At 54.7% G+C, this 13,251-nt stretch overlaps 2 protein-coding genes across 2 annotated transcripts in view; both read left to right on the forward strand.

The window, feature by feature from the left end:
• The window catches only part of LOC135306120 (zinc finger protein 420-like), a 111,474-nt gene extending 107,507 nt beyond the window's left edge, over positions 1–3,967 (forward strand). Inside the window, exon 4 of the mRNA XM_064429654.1 lies at positions 3,212–3,967. Within this exon, the coding sequence (XP_064285724.1) occupies positions 3,212–3,967 (756 nt within the window). The remainder of the gene's footprint in view (positions 1–3,211) is intronic.
• Positions 3,968–11,145: 7,178 nt separating this feature from the next.
• LOC135305617 (olfactory receptor 14J1-like) lies at positions 11,146–12,118 on the forward strand. Its single transcript, XM_064429354.1, has one exon. It carries the CDS (start codon positions 11,146–11,148, stop codon positions 12,109–12,111), a length of 966 nt encoding a protein of 321 aa, XP_064285424.1. The 3' UTR covers positions 12,112–12,118.
• The last annotated feature ends 1,133 nt before the right edge of the window (positions 12,119–13,251 follow it).

The raw sequence follows: 13,251 nt of genomic DNA on the forward strand, positions 1-13,251 counted from the left end.
CAGGGTGCTGCTCTGCCTGAAGCTCTTCCCACACTCCAAGCACTTGTAGGGCTTCTCCCCATCATGAAGCTGCTCATGGACCACCAGCTCTGATCCCTGGCTGAAGCTCTGTCCACCTTCCTGGCACAGGGTGGGTCTTTCCTCCTCAGAGCACCCTGGGCTGGGTTTGCAGGCCCTCATCCTGTGGGATCTCTTGGGCTTTACCTCCCCGTTCAATTCCTGTGCCATGGAGTCCTTCAAAATAGCTTCTTCCATGAGGTTCTGTTGTGAAGATTTGTCCTCTCTGGTCTCCATCCTCATCTTCTTCTCTGGGGAAGGTAGGACAAGGAGAGGATGCAATTTGCCTCCATGCCAAAGGGAAAGGGAACGAGATAACCCCAGTGCATCCCCAGCAGGATGGCCAAGGCAGAGGGGCTGTCCTGCAGTTACCAGCCATGCTGAGCTGGGAGATGGAGCAGGAGAGAAGGGGAAAGGGACACTGACTTCCTCCTCACCTGCCTGCGTTTCTCAGGGCATCTTTCTCTTCCCTGCAGCCTTCTCCACTGGGCCAAGGTTTGGGAATGGGAAATCCTGGTTTCGGGAAACACAAGGGATGAGCACAGTGAGTCTGAAGGTCCTCTGCCCAAGTCCATCTCCAGAAGTCACCTGGTGTCCATAAAAACCTTCAAAAAGCAAAAGTGAATGAAAAAAGGCACCAGGAGTGTCCCATTTCCAGTCTCATCCCTCTGGGGCTCTGGTGGTGCCCCCTTTCATGGCTGCTGAGGATCCCTGGCCTCCCCAGGGAGGAGAAGGTTGGAGAGCCTCCAGAGGCCTGAGCACCTTCAGCGGTGAGAGGGACACAGAGCCCCTGGTTCCCAGCTCTGCACAAGCATTTCCCGAGGCCAGAGGGATGGAGACTCCCTCGAGCATCCTGCAGGACGAGGGGACGAGACTGCCCTGAGCACCCCGTTGGCATGGGGCTGAGAGGGACAGAGAGCCCCCAGGCATTCCCTGGGGTGAGAATGATGGAGACGCCCTGGGGAATGGCCTGGGGTGACAGGGACAGGGACGCCCCCCTGGGGGACAGGGACACCCCCTCAAGAATGGCTTGGGGTGGGAGGGACAACGCCCCCCAAGCCCTTCCCAAGCATCCCCCAGGGCGAGAGGCGCAAAGACCCCTCCAGCATCCCCTGGGCACTGGACAAAATAAACTTGGCAGAAATTAAATTTAATACTGTATAAATCAATTTTATGAAGATTTGATTTTGTCAGAAGTCACATGTAAGGAAAACACAAATAAATCCCAAACATTAATAAATGAACAATAGAAGCAATTCTGTGGCAATTCCAAGTTTCACGGTTCCTGCACAGCTCCAGCTCAGCTGCTGGAAGGTTCTAATTAAAAAAAAAAAAAAAAAGAAATGGAAGTGAAAATTTCACCCAATAGAGATTATTGAAAGGAAGGAAAAATCTGTGTGGCTGTGACAAAGGTGACAGGGACAATAATTGTTCTCACATATGGAAAAGTCCCCAAGCCTCAGAATGGTGGAGTTATTCGGGAATTTAGCTACTTGAGCTGGGCTTCTTCTAGGACTTTTAGCAGGCTTGTGCTCCTAACCTTGGGGTGAATTAACCTTATCAGTCTCCCTGGTAACATTTCCAACCTTTCCTCCGGTGATTTAACAAACAGTTAATGGAAGGATAACAAAGTATTTTCTTTAGACTGGCCACCCACAACAGCCATTTTCCTCATCAGTTCTCCCCCAAGCCACTCAGAGGAATCTGCATTCAAGTTTCCAAGTTTCCTCTGGAAAGAAAGAGCCCTCCTCCCACAGAGGAGGGAACCATGCTGTTGTCTTGGTCAGAGAACAGTGCCTGAACTCACTGTGCCAAAATATTGTACACAATCTGGTTAAGAAAATTGTTAGAGATGCCTCTGCCCAAATTAAGGTGGTAAGGAGACCAAATGCAAAGTGGATTTTATTGAACAGTCAATGTGAGGTAGAGAGAGATGGAATAAAAGAGAAAAAAGGGGGAGGGCAAGAGAGTGACAGGGACAGAGACCTCCCCTGGGGCAGGGCAAGTGTGACATTGTCCCCTGTGTGTGTGGCCTTCCCAGGGTGGGGGTTTTACTCCTGAGCCAGTTAGGGTAAGGGGGGTGGTGTTCACCCCCCCAGCAGGGATTACCCCACTGTTTCAGGTTGCAGTGCAAGATGTAACCAAATGCATGTTTTCCATCTTCACCTTTAGAAACTGTTATAAACAGGCAGGGCAGTGTTCTTTATCTCTTCCATGACTCAGCCCTGATTATGCCCTCCAGGGGCTCTCTTCTGTGAATGGGCCATTGAGTGTCCCTGCAGGACTGGTAAAATGACATCATCCCATTGTGGGATGCTCCGCCCAGGGGGAGGAGCCAACCATTCCTACCTGGATATAAGCGGAGGCTTCTGACACCAGGAGCACCTTGCCTACTGGATTGCCAGAGGACAAGAGCTCCATCACCACCACTGGACTTCAGACGAGGACCATACCCTTCTACAGGATCACTGCTTTGACAGAATCACGATCATCACTGCAACAGGATTGCAGCCACCATTTAATGGGACTGCTACCACCACCCTGACCAGCAGGGTGTCAGGTTATATCCTGACTGTGTCAGTTTAAGGCAGTGTTTCTGTATCATTGCCTTGATCCTAATTTTCTTATTAAATTGTAATTCTGGCTTAGACTCTCCCCCTAGTTTGCCCTCAAACCAGTACAAAACTCAATGCACTCATCTCTTGTTTTCCTCCCAAAACAGAATTTCCCATCCCCAAACCACTGCCAGATGGAGGAGAAGGCTGCGAGGAAGAGGAAAATGTCCCGGGACCACCAGGTAGGTGAGGAGGAAGTCACAGCTCATTTCCCTCTCTTTCCTGCTCCATCTCCCTGCACAGCACAGCCCAAGGCTGCAGGACAACTCTGCTTTCAATGCCGTCCTGCCAGGGATGCACGGGGAGGATCTCCTTTCCCTTCCCTCTGGCACGGAGGCAAATCCCATCCTCTCCTTGCCCTGCCTTCCCCAGACAAGGAGCTGAGGATGGAGACCAGCGACGACAAATCTCCACAGCAGAACCTTGTGGAAGAGGCTGTTTTGAGTGGCTCCATGGCACAGGAATCCAGTGGGGAAGAAAATTCCCTGAGATACTGCAGGAGGAGGGGCTCCAAATCCAGCCCAGGGTGCTCTGAGGAGGAAAGACCCACCCTGTGCCAGGAAGGTGGACAGGGCTTCAGCCAGGGATCAGAGCTGGTGGCCCATGAGCAGCTTCCTGATGGGGAGAAGCCCTACAAGTGCTTGGAGTGTGGGAAGAGCTTCAGGTGGAGCAGCCACCTGATCAGACACCAGATGATCCACACTGGAGAATGGCCCTATGAGTGTGGGGAGTGTGGGAAGGGCTTCAGCTACAGATCCACCCTTGTGACCCACCAACGCATCCACACCGGGGAGAGGCTCTATGAATGTCTTGAGTGTCAGAAGAGATTTCAGACCCGCTACAATCTCCTCAGGCACCAAAGGATTCACACCGATGAGAGGCCCTTCCTCTGCCCCGACTGCGGGAAGGGCTTCAAGCAGAATTCCCACCTCGTCACCCACCAGAGCATCCACACTGATGAGAGGTCCTTCCTCTGCCCTGACTGCGGGAAGGGCTTCAAGCGCAATTCTCAACTCATCACCCACTGGCGCATCCACACTGCGGAGAGGCCCTACGAGTGCCTCACCTGTCAGAAGAGGTTTCAGACCAGCTCACATCTCTGCCTGCATGAGCAGATTCACACAGAGGAGAGGCCCTTCTGCTGCCATGACTGTGGGAAGGGCTTCAAGCAAAACTCCACCCTCATCATCCACTGGCGCATCCACACTGGGGAGAGGCCCTACAAGTGTCTCCAGTGTGGGAAGAGCTTCACCCACAGTTCTAACTTAACCAGACACCAACAGAGGCACCAGTAGGGGAAGCCCTGCAAATACCCCAAGTGCAGGAAGAGCTTCATGCACTGCTGCAGCTTCATCCCCCATTGGATGACCCATGCTGGTCAGAGTCCTGGTGATCCATGTTCCCAGTGATCCATACTGGGAAGACACCTGTCCCTTCTCCTGCCCCTGCCGATGGCATGATGTGGGATTGATGAACATGAGGGTTTGGCCATGGCTGTGTCGTTACATTCACTCCCCCCTCAGATCATTGCCATGGGCAAGAAAGGGAATCTCTCTATCTTCCTACGAGGAGAAGAGTGTCCTTTCTTGGCAGGAGGAAATTGTGTCTGGAAAGAGTCACCTGAGTTGTAGTTTTCCATTTTTCTTATCCCTTTTGTTATCAATATTGTTGCTGTTCCTGTTTGTTCCTGATCTTGTTGCTGTTCCCAATAAATTGTTCCTATCCTAGCCCAGGATCTTTGCCTTTTGTGCTTTCCATGGGAGGCAGGAGGCTAGCAATCTGCAGCACGGTTTTAGCGGGACCAGGAAATTGGGGAATCCCATTCCTGAACCCCACCCTGTGGAAGCCAAGCATCCCAGCTGGTCCCAGCCCTGGTTGCCATGCTAAGGATCAGATTTGTCACAGGCCCTCAGCGGGGTTCCATGGGGAATTTCCAAGAGTCTCTAGGCTGTTCAAGAGCTGGAATATCACAGGCAGAGACAGGGGCTCCATGGACACCTCCCAGGGGTTTCTGGGGATGGTAAAGAGCCCTGTGCTCAGAGGCAGTCACAGCCATTCCATGGTGACATCCCAGGGCACCTTGGGCTGCAAAGGCACCTATCTGTCTCAGGCACTCACGGGGGCTCCACGGTGACATTCCAGGAGTCCCAAGGCTGCCAAAGAGCCGGGATGTCCCAGACACTCCCAGGGGTTCCTGTCATGGGCACAGTGGGAGCTTCAGGCAAAAGCTTCATTTCTTTATTGGAGAAACTCCTGATGAGTCATGAGGTGGAGAAATGGCACCCAACAGCCACCATGGATCCTCAAACCCCTGCAGGACCCCTAGACTTCCAAAATTTATTTTATTAGAGGAGAGTGGGGGTAGCTGGATCTAATCCCAGCCCCAGACTTTGTCAAAGCTGTAAAAGATTGGACAGGTAGAATTGAACCTTAATGCAATTTGTCCCACAGGATTATCGATGGAATACTAGATAAATTGATATAAATACAGCTCTGATTGATTCTGATCATGATTAGACAGAATGGTTTGTTTACACCACAGATTAAATTTTAAAAAATAGTTATTTACTCCACAGTATAGGAGCTATAACAAATATTAGCATATAGTGATCTAGGAAGCAATTTTGATGTCAACAGGGCCTTGCTGGAGTTGTTGGAGCCCATTGCAGGCAGAGCCTCCTGCTCCAGCAGGAACTGCCTTTCCTGTGCCATCAGCAGGGCAGGTCCCGCTGCAGAAAAAGCCCCAGGCCAGCCCCAGCACAGGGAAGGGCTCGGGCACAAGGCCAGAGTGCGGTGCTGGGAGCTGTGCCAGGCAGAGCCTGAGGCACCAAAGGCACCTTGGCAGCAGCAGCTGCTTGCAAGGCATGGCCAGAAACCTCCCTTGGCAGCCCGGCCTGGTGGCCGGCACTGCAGAACTGCTGCCTCAGGGCTCATTTCTGCCTGGACTCTGAAAAGCCACTTCTGCTCCAGGAGCCTGCCTGGGAAGCCATTGGCCCCAGCACCTTGGGCACAAGATATGAATGACAAAACTCTTCATGCCAGCAGAGACAGGGCAGGGGCAGAGGAAAGGGGAGAGCCAGGCCCAGGGCACAGGGCTGCCATGGTGATGGCTGTGAGGTCACTGCCCCTGCAGCAGCCTGGCTGCCCTCAGCAGACATTCTGGCCAGAAGCGTTGTGAGGGCACCCAGCACAGCAGAGAACCCCCATGACAGCAATTCTGTCCTTGGGGATGAGAGGGTTTCACTGGATCAGGTTGCACAAAGCTCCTGCTCTTGGACAATTCCTGGGATGGGGAATGCAGTTCTCTGGAAAAACAGTTGCAGTTTTGTGCCACTCTCATCATTGTAAAATATTTCCTCGTTTTAACAAAAGTAAATCCACTCTCATTCAGTTGAGTGATATTGACTCCTGTTCTGTTACTGCAAGATGTGGGACAAAATAATGTTGACCACTATTTTTCCATTTTCACAGACCTTGAAAAGTAACCAAAAATCTCCCAAGATGGGGTTTGGATGCCTCATCACATAACCAGCAGGTAGAATTTGGTGGCTCTGGGCTCAGTGGTGTGGAGACTGAGGACAGAACAGGAGCAGCCTGAGAGGGATTAAAGGGTGGTTTCAGAGAGGCTGGAGTTTTTCTTCATTGTATAAAACACCCAGAGAAAGAAATAATGGCACCAAGGGTGTGGAGTTCCCCTGCCTGAGGAAGTAGGGATTCTAGCCAGACAGACAGCATCAAGTGAGGAGTGTGATTTAAAGAGGATTCCGCCCCTCCACCCTGTCGGGCATGCCCCTGCAAGCCCAGGAAAAGACACTCCACCCCATCTGGTAAAAAAAGGAGTGGCCACAGAACATTTTTCCTTTTCTGTAACCTCATTGGTCCAAATTCTACTGCAAAGTCCCCGCCATCGATTTTTCCATTGGTTGTCCTCCTCTATCCACTCCTTTGCAGTGCCCTGCTCCTTCTGCTATTGGACCCCGACCCTAAACTCCACCCCTACCCTGTCATATAAAACCCATGACAAGCCACCACCCCCTCTCCCCCTTAATTTCTTGTCTTGGTCCCTGGCACAATAAAGGATCCTGTGCTTTTCTAAACCAGTACCCATCCTGTTGCCTTCCTTTCCCTGTTGGTCATCGATGCCTGCCTGAGGTCTGAGACTCTGGGGCCTGGGGGAGTTGTTTTGCTGCTTACTGCAGTGGAACACAACACAAAGGCATCTGGGGAGGCCCAGAGTGGACACCAGGAGAAAGGAATTTCCTCCCCCAGGGCAGGGCTGTGGTGCAGAAGGAGCCTGGAGCAGCCCAAGGCTTTGTGTGGGCAGGCAGAGGCAGGCAGGAGGCAGAGCTGTCAGCAAAGGAAGGGGCCAGCCAGGTGGGGCAGCCGGGGGATGACAACAGCCTGCAGGGACAGAGGCGCAGGGCAGGGACACCGTAGGACAGCCTGGGCTGCACAGGGCACAGGGATGGGCAGCAGCTGCAAGGCCCTGACAGAGCCAACTTGGGCAGCACTTTGGCCATGGCTGCTGGCCCTGGACCTGAGCCAGGAGCAGGAGATAAGTGACCCTTGCAGGCCTGGGGCCTCATTGCCTCCTTGTCCCTGCTCAGCAGCCTGGCAGGGGCCACCCCATGGTCCTGCCCTTGGCATTGCACATCCCCACATGCCAGTGCCCATCCCGGGAAGAGCCCTGAGCAAGGAGGGAGGGACAGGATCTGCCTAGCCAGGGGCTGGGACTCAGGCCTTGGCCCTTTGCATTCCTGAAACACATCCAGGTTTGCTCAGCACCAGAGACACCTTTCCCTTGCTTGTTTCCACCTGTGATCACTGCCTCCAGTGTTCTGCTCTACCTGGAACCGGGGGACACTTTCCAGTGAGTTGTGTCCCTCCTTGGGACCCATTAGAAGTTAAAGAAAGTTTGAAGTTTGAATCTGATTTGGAGTTCTTGAGAAGTTCTTTGAGGATACTCTGAGGGACTCAGTCTGATGCAAAGAGCACCAAAGCCCCAGAGGGTCATTAAAGTCCTGCTGCTGTGTCTGTGCTGCTGAGCTGGGCCGGGCTCCTGGCCCAGAGGCAGCTCCTGGCAAGGGCAGCGCTGCAGAGAGACAGCTCTGGCCAGGAGCAGCTCCTGTGCACAGCCCAGCAGGGCTGGGGCACTGCCAGGGCAGCTCAGGGACACCAGCAGGGCACAGCCAGAGCTGACAGGGGCTCAGCACTGGCAGGGGCTGGGGGATGTCCCAGAGGGGGCTGTGTCACAGCAGCACCTCTGTGGCTGTGTCCTAGAGGCACAGGGCAGCTGTGATGTCAGCAAGGGGCTGGGTGACAGCACAGAGTGGGCTGTGTGAGGTCACAGACTGGGCTGTGACATCACAGAGTTTGTTGTGGGAGGTCATTGAATAGCTACAGCATCATAGAGGAGACTGTGTGACAACACAGATCAGGCTGTGACATCATGGTATGGCTGTATGACATCATAGAAGAGACTGAGGTCAAAGTGTGTGCTGTGACATTAGAGAGTGGCAGCATGACATCACAGAGAGGGTTTTATTACATCACTGAGGGTGTTGTGACATCACAGAGCTGTCTGTGACATCATGGAGTAGGGTATGAGGCCATAGAGCAGATCCGGACGTAACAGCTGGTGGCTCTGTGACATCAGCGAGTGGATTGTGACATCACTAGGTGGCTGTGTAACATGATAGAGAAGACTGTGACATCACAGAACAGACTGTGACATCACAAAGCAACTTTCTGACATCACAGAGTCTTCTGGGACATCACAATGCAGCTGCATGACATTCCAGGGTGACATCCAAGAATTGGTCTGTGACAAAACAAGGGTGCTGTATGACATCCCAGAGTGGGCTGTGACATCACAGGTGGCTGTGTTACATCATAGGGTGCTCTGTGACATCACAGGATGCTGTATAAGATCACAAATGGCTGTGTGACATCCGAGGGGCTGTGTGACATCACAGGGTGGCTGCTTGTCCCTGCTCAGCAGCCTGGCAGGGGCCGCCCCATGGTGCTGCCCTTGGCATTGCACATCCCCACATGCCAGTGTCCATCCTGGGAAGAGCCCTGAGCAAGGAGGGAGGGACAGGATCTGCCTGGCCAGGGGCTGGGGCTCAGGCCTTGGCCCTTTGCATTCCTGAAACACATCCATGTTTGCTCAGCACCAGAGACACCTTTGCCTTGCTTGTCCCCAGCTGTCATCACTGCCTCCAGTGTTCTGCTCTAACTGGAACCTGGGGACACTTTCTCAGTCATGTCCCTCAGTGGGACCCATTAAAACTTCAAGAAACTTTGGAGTTTCAATTTAACTTTGAGTTCTGGAGAAGTCTTTGGAAGGCTCTCTCAGGGACTGAGTCTGATGTAAACAACACCCAAGTCCCAAGAGGGTCATTAAAGTCTTTGTTCTGTGTCTGTGCTGCTGAGCTTTAAAGGAACAGCTCTTCCCAGGACCAGCTCCTCTCCCAGCCCAGCAGGGCTGAGGGCTCTGCCTGCAGGCACTGAGGGGACAGGAGCCTGGCAGAGACAGGCTGAGGAAGTCATTGAGCTGAAACTTCACTGGGGGAAAGATCTTCACAGCCCTCCACATGGTGAGTCAGTGGATGCAGGGCAATGTCCCCTGTGCTCCTGGAGGGATCTCCTGAAGCCAGCACACCCCACAGCCTGGGGGATGTGCCAGGAGGACTCTCCCAATTTCTCTGTGGCAGGGGAGCAGGAGGAGGAGGATGTGCTGCAGAGCAGGGCTACCCTGGGCACCATCAGAGGGACAGGGCAGGACGGCACCTGCTGCCAGGGATGGCTGCAGGGGCTGAAGCTGGGGCTGCAGCCAGGACTGCCAGGGCTGTCTTGCAGAGCAGGTCCTGCAGCCCTCAGGGCTCTTGGCCAGCCCAGGGGATGTGCCACCTGCCAGGGGCAGCTCTCAGCCTGCCTGGCAGCTCCCCATGGACAGTGCAGGGGAGCTGTGGGGGCAAGGAGTGACTCCTGCCAGGGCAGGTCCTGCTGCTGTGGAGAGGGTGCTGTGTGGGCCAGGGCTGCTCAGAGCTCCAGCTCACGCCCAGCTCATTCTTGAGGGGACTTTTCATGAGCTCATTCAGGGCAGGGGTTTCCTGCTTGGGTCTCTGCTTTCCTGAATCTGTGCTCCCACTGTTCCCTGGCTCAGCTTGGTGGCTAAGCTTGGTGTGCAGGGCAGAACAGTGGCTGAGGCTCTTAAACCATCACCCTGAGTTTTCCTGGGAACCTCAGGAGGGAGGCAGTGCTGAGGGAAGCCCTGCTGCTGGGCAGATGTGGCACTGCCAGCCCTGCCCTGCAGTGCAGACACTGCCCTCAGCAGCACAGCTCTTGTGTCCCCTCCCAGCCAGCACAGCACTCAGCCTGGGGCTCAGGGCCCTCAGTCCCTCCTGGGCTGGCAGAGCAGCAGCAGAGATGAAGGGCATCTCTCCTGCCATGTGCCCATTCCTGCTGACTAGGACCTGAGGGCCACTACCCTGCCCTGGTGCTGCCTGGCAGGGGCTGTGCAGGGCTGGGCAGGGAAAGGCTTTTCCCAGGCCTGGCTCTCTCTCTCCTTGCCTTGCCCAGGTGCTCCTGGCATTGCTGAGGGGCTCCCTGGAATGGCAGTTCCAGCTGCAGGGTCAGGCCCAGCCCTTGGGCTCCTCCTGTGCAGGCTGAGCTCAGCAATGGGGTGTCCCAGCTCCCCGTGCCCGGGGAGCTCTGGGCAGGGCAGGCTGGCAATGAGCCAACTCTCCTCAAGCAATGCCATGGACATGACCCTTGGTGTGTCCTTGGGATGCCATCCAAGCTGTGAGCTGCCTCCAGGGGACACTGAGGGACAGGAGTGTCCTTGGCCAGAGTGGGGCTGAGACTCTGAGAAAGGCTGAGCCAGTTTGCTCTGCTGTGGGTCCCTCTGCTCTCAGCTGTGTCAGGCTGATTTCCAGGGGAACACAGGGACTGCCCTGGATCTCAGAAATGGCAGCTGGGGACAGATGGGGTGAAAGAGCAACTCCCCTCACCCTTCACTGAATCACAGCCACTGCTCTTACATTGCTCAGTTCTCTCTGATCTCCCTGGGCACAGCAGGAAACCCTCTCAAACTGCCTTTGACTGCCACTGTTCCTTAGCCCTGGGACAGTAGGTGGTGCAGAGCTCCTCTGCCTCAGGAGCAGCTTGGGCTGATGAAATCCAAGCCCAGGACTGGCCCCTGTCCCTGTTCCCATAACCCCACAGCTGCAGAGCAAAGCTGACCCTCGGTGTCCATGGGCAGAGCCCCCACTCATCACAGCAATGGGGCTGGATCCCAGCAGAGCTCCAGGCATAGGGCTGAAGGAAGGGCTCTGAGAAAAGGAAAATTGGATGGCACAGAGCAGCAGGGGCAGAGCTGGGAGAAAGGGCTTGGACATTGTTTAGAAAAGTCAGCCCTGACTCGTCACTGTGTCCTCCCCGAACAGGAATGCATGGCCAGCCCCAGCAAATGTCCAACAGCAGCTCCATCAGCCACTTCCTCCTGCTGGCATTGGCAGACACGCGGCAGCTGCAGCTCCTGCACTTCTGCCTCTTGCTGGGCATCTCCCTGGCTGCCCTCCTGGCCAACGGCCTCATCATCAGCGCCGTAGCCTGCGGCCACCACCTGCACACGTCCATGTTCTTCTTCCTGCTCAACCTGGCCCTCAGCGACCTGGGCTCCATCTGCACCACTGTCCCCAAAGCCATGCACAATTCCCTCTGGGACACCACCACCATCTCCTACAAAGGATGTGCTGCTCAGGTGTTTTTCTTTGCCTTTTTCATGTCAGCAGAATTTGCGCTTCTCACAGTGATGTGCTATGACCGCTATGTGTCCATCTGCAAACCCCTGCACTACGGGACCCTCCTGGGCAGCAGAGCTTGTGCCCACATGGCAGCAGCTGCCTGGACCAGTGGTTTCCTCAATGCTCTGCTGCACACAGCCAACACATTTTCCCTGCCCCTGTGCCATGGCAATGCCCTGGGCCAGTTCTTCTGTGAAATCCCCCACATCCTCAAGCTCACCTGCTCACACTCCAAACTCAGGGAATTTGGGATTACTGTCCTAAGTGCTGTTCTATATCTCGGTTGTTTTGTGTTCATAGTTTTCTCCTATGTGCAGATCTTCAGGGCTGTGCTGAGGATCCCCTCTGAGCAGGGACGGCACAAAGCCTTTTCCACCTGCCTCCCTCACCTGGCTGTGGCCACCATGTTCCTCAGCACTGGCACATTTGCCTACCTAAAGCCCCCCTCCCTCTCCTCCCCATCCCTGGATCTTTCAGTGTCAGTTCTGTACTCGGTGGTGACTCCAGCCCTGAACCCCCTCATCTACAGCCTGAGGAACCAGGAGCTCAAGGATTCCCTGAGAAAACTGGTGACTGTATCTTCAAAAGCAATAAATTCCCTTTTCTGCTGCATAGCCTTCAGAATGTAACTCTTACAATCTCATCCTTTTCCCCCCTATTTCTCTATTTCTTATTATGGAGACTATTTGTATTGTTGTAATGTTTCTTACAAAATACTGTAGTATTACTTTTAGCATTTCAATATTAATATCTACCTTTCTTTTGAAACAGAAAGACTTGCAAGAGGCTTGTTCCTTTGGCATTTAAATAAAAACAAGTGCCTGTCCTGACCTGTGTGTCCAAGGCATTTCCTCAGCCCTTCTCTGGCTCTGCAGGGGCAGTGCCTGCGAGCAGAGGTGGAGGGAAGGGGCTCCCAGCACAGCAGCACAGCCAGGGACAATGGCCCTGCCTCTTTCCACATCTGCTCCTCCCAGCTCCACACTCCCCTTTCCAGCCCTGCTGTGGGTGCCAGGCCGGAGTGCTCTGGCAGCTTGGTCACTGTCCTGCTGCGTGTCCGTGCTGTGCCCTCAGGCAGGGACAGGCCATGGGCACTGCTGGGACACAGCTGGGCTCCAGCACAGCAGCTCCACCAGCAAAGGGCATCTCCTGAGCGCAGGGCAGGGAGGCTCTGCTCCCCTCCAGAGTCACTCTCAGACTCTCAAGAGGCTCCTTGTGTTCCTTGTTCTCCCAGGGCTCAGTGGGATGAGATCAGGGGCTCACTGGGGCCTTCAGGGGACTCAGGTCTGGGTCAGGTTTTGCTTGTTGATGGCCAGTGCCCATCAGATGGGGAATGGTCTGAGCTGAACCTTCCTGGGGCTCTGCAGCTTGTGCCAGGGCTGATGGCAGGGGAAGGTTTGTCTGGAGGGCCTTGGGAGCTGCCAGGAGAACACAGGGGACCTGCAGGGACAGTGACTTCCAGGGACCAGCAGGGAGTGGAGCTCACTGGGCACAAGCCTGGCCAGGCTGGGGTCACCCCGAGATCAAGGACTGAATGTCTGCTGTGAGCCAGGAGAGCTCTGCAGCCCAGGGACACAGCAGGCCCAGGGAAAGGAGTCTGGGCACTGCCTGGTCTGAGCCTCAGGGAACTCCCCCAGGAGGATCCAGGGCAGCCCCAATCCCCTCTGGCAGCCCTGGCACAAGGCAGGCTCCTCTGAGCCCCCTCCATGGCCCCGCAGAGCCTGTGTGGGAGGGGGTGAGTGCAGGGAGAACCATCAGCTGCCTCTGTGTGC

This window comes from Passer domesticus, chromosome 8 (assembly GCF_036417665.1).
Source record: "Passer domesticus isolate bPasDom1 chromosome 8, bPasDom1.hap1, whole genome shotgun sequence".
NCBI lineage: Eukaryota > Metazoa > Chordata > Aves > Passeriformes > Passeridae > Passer > Passer domesticus.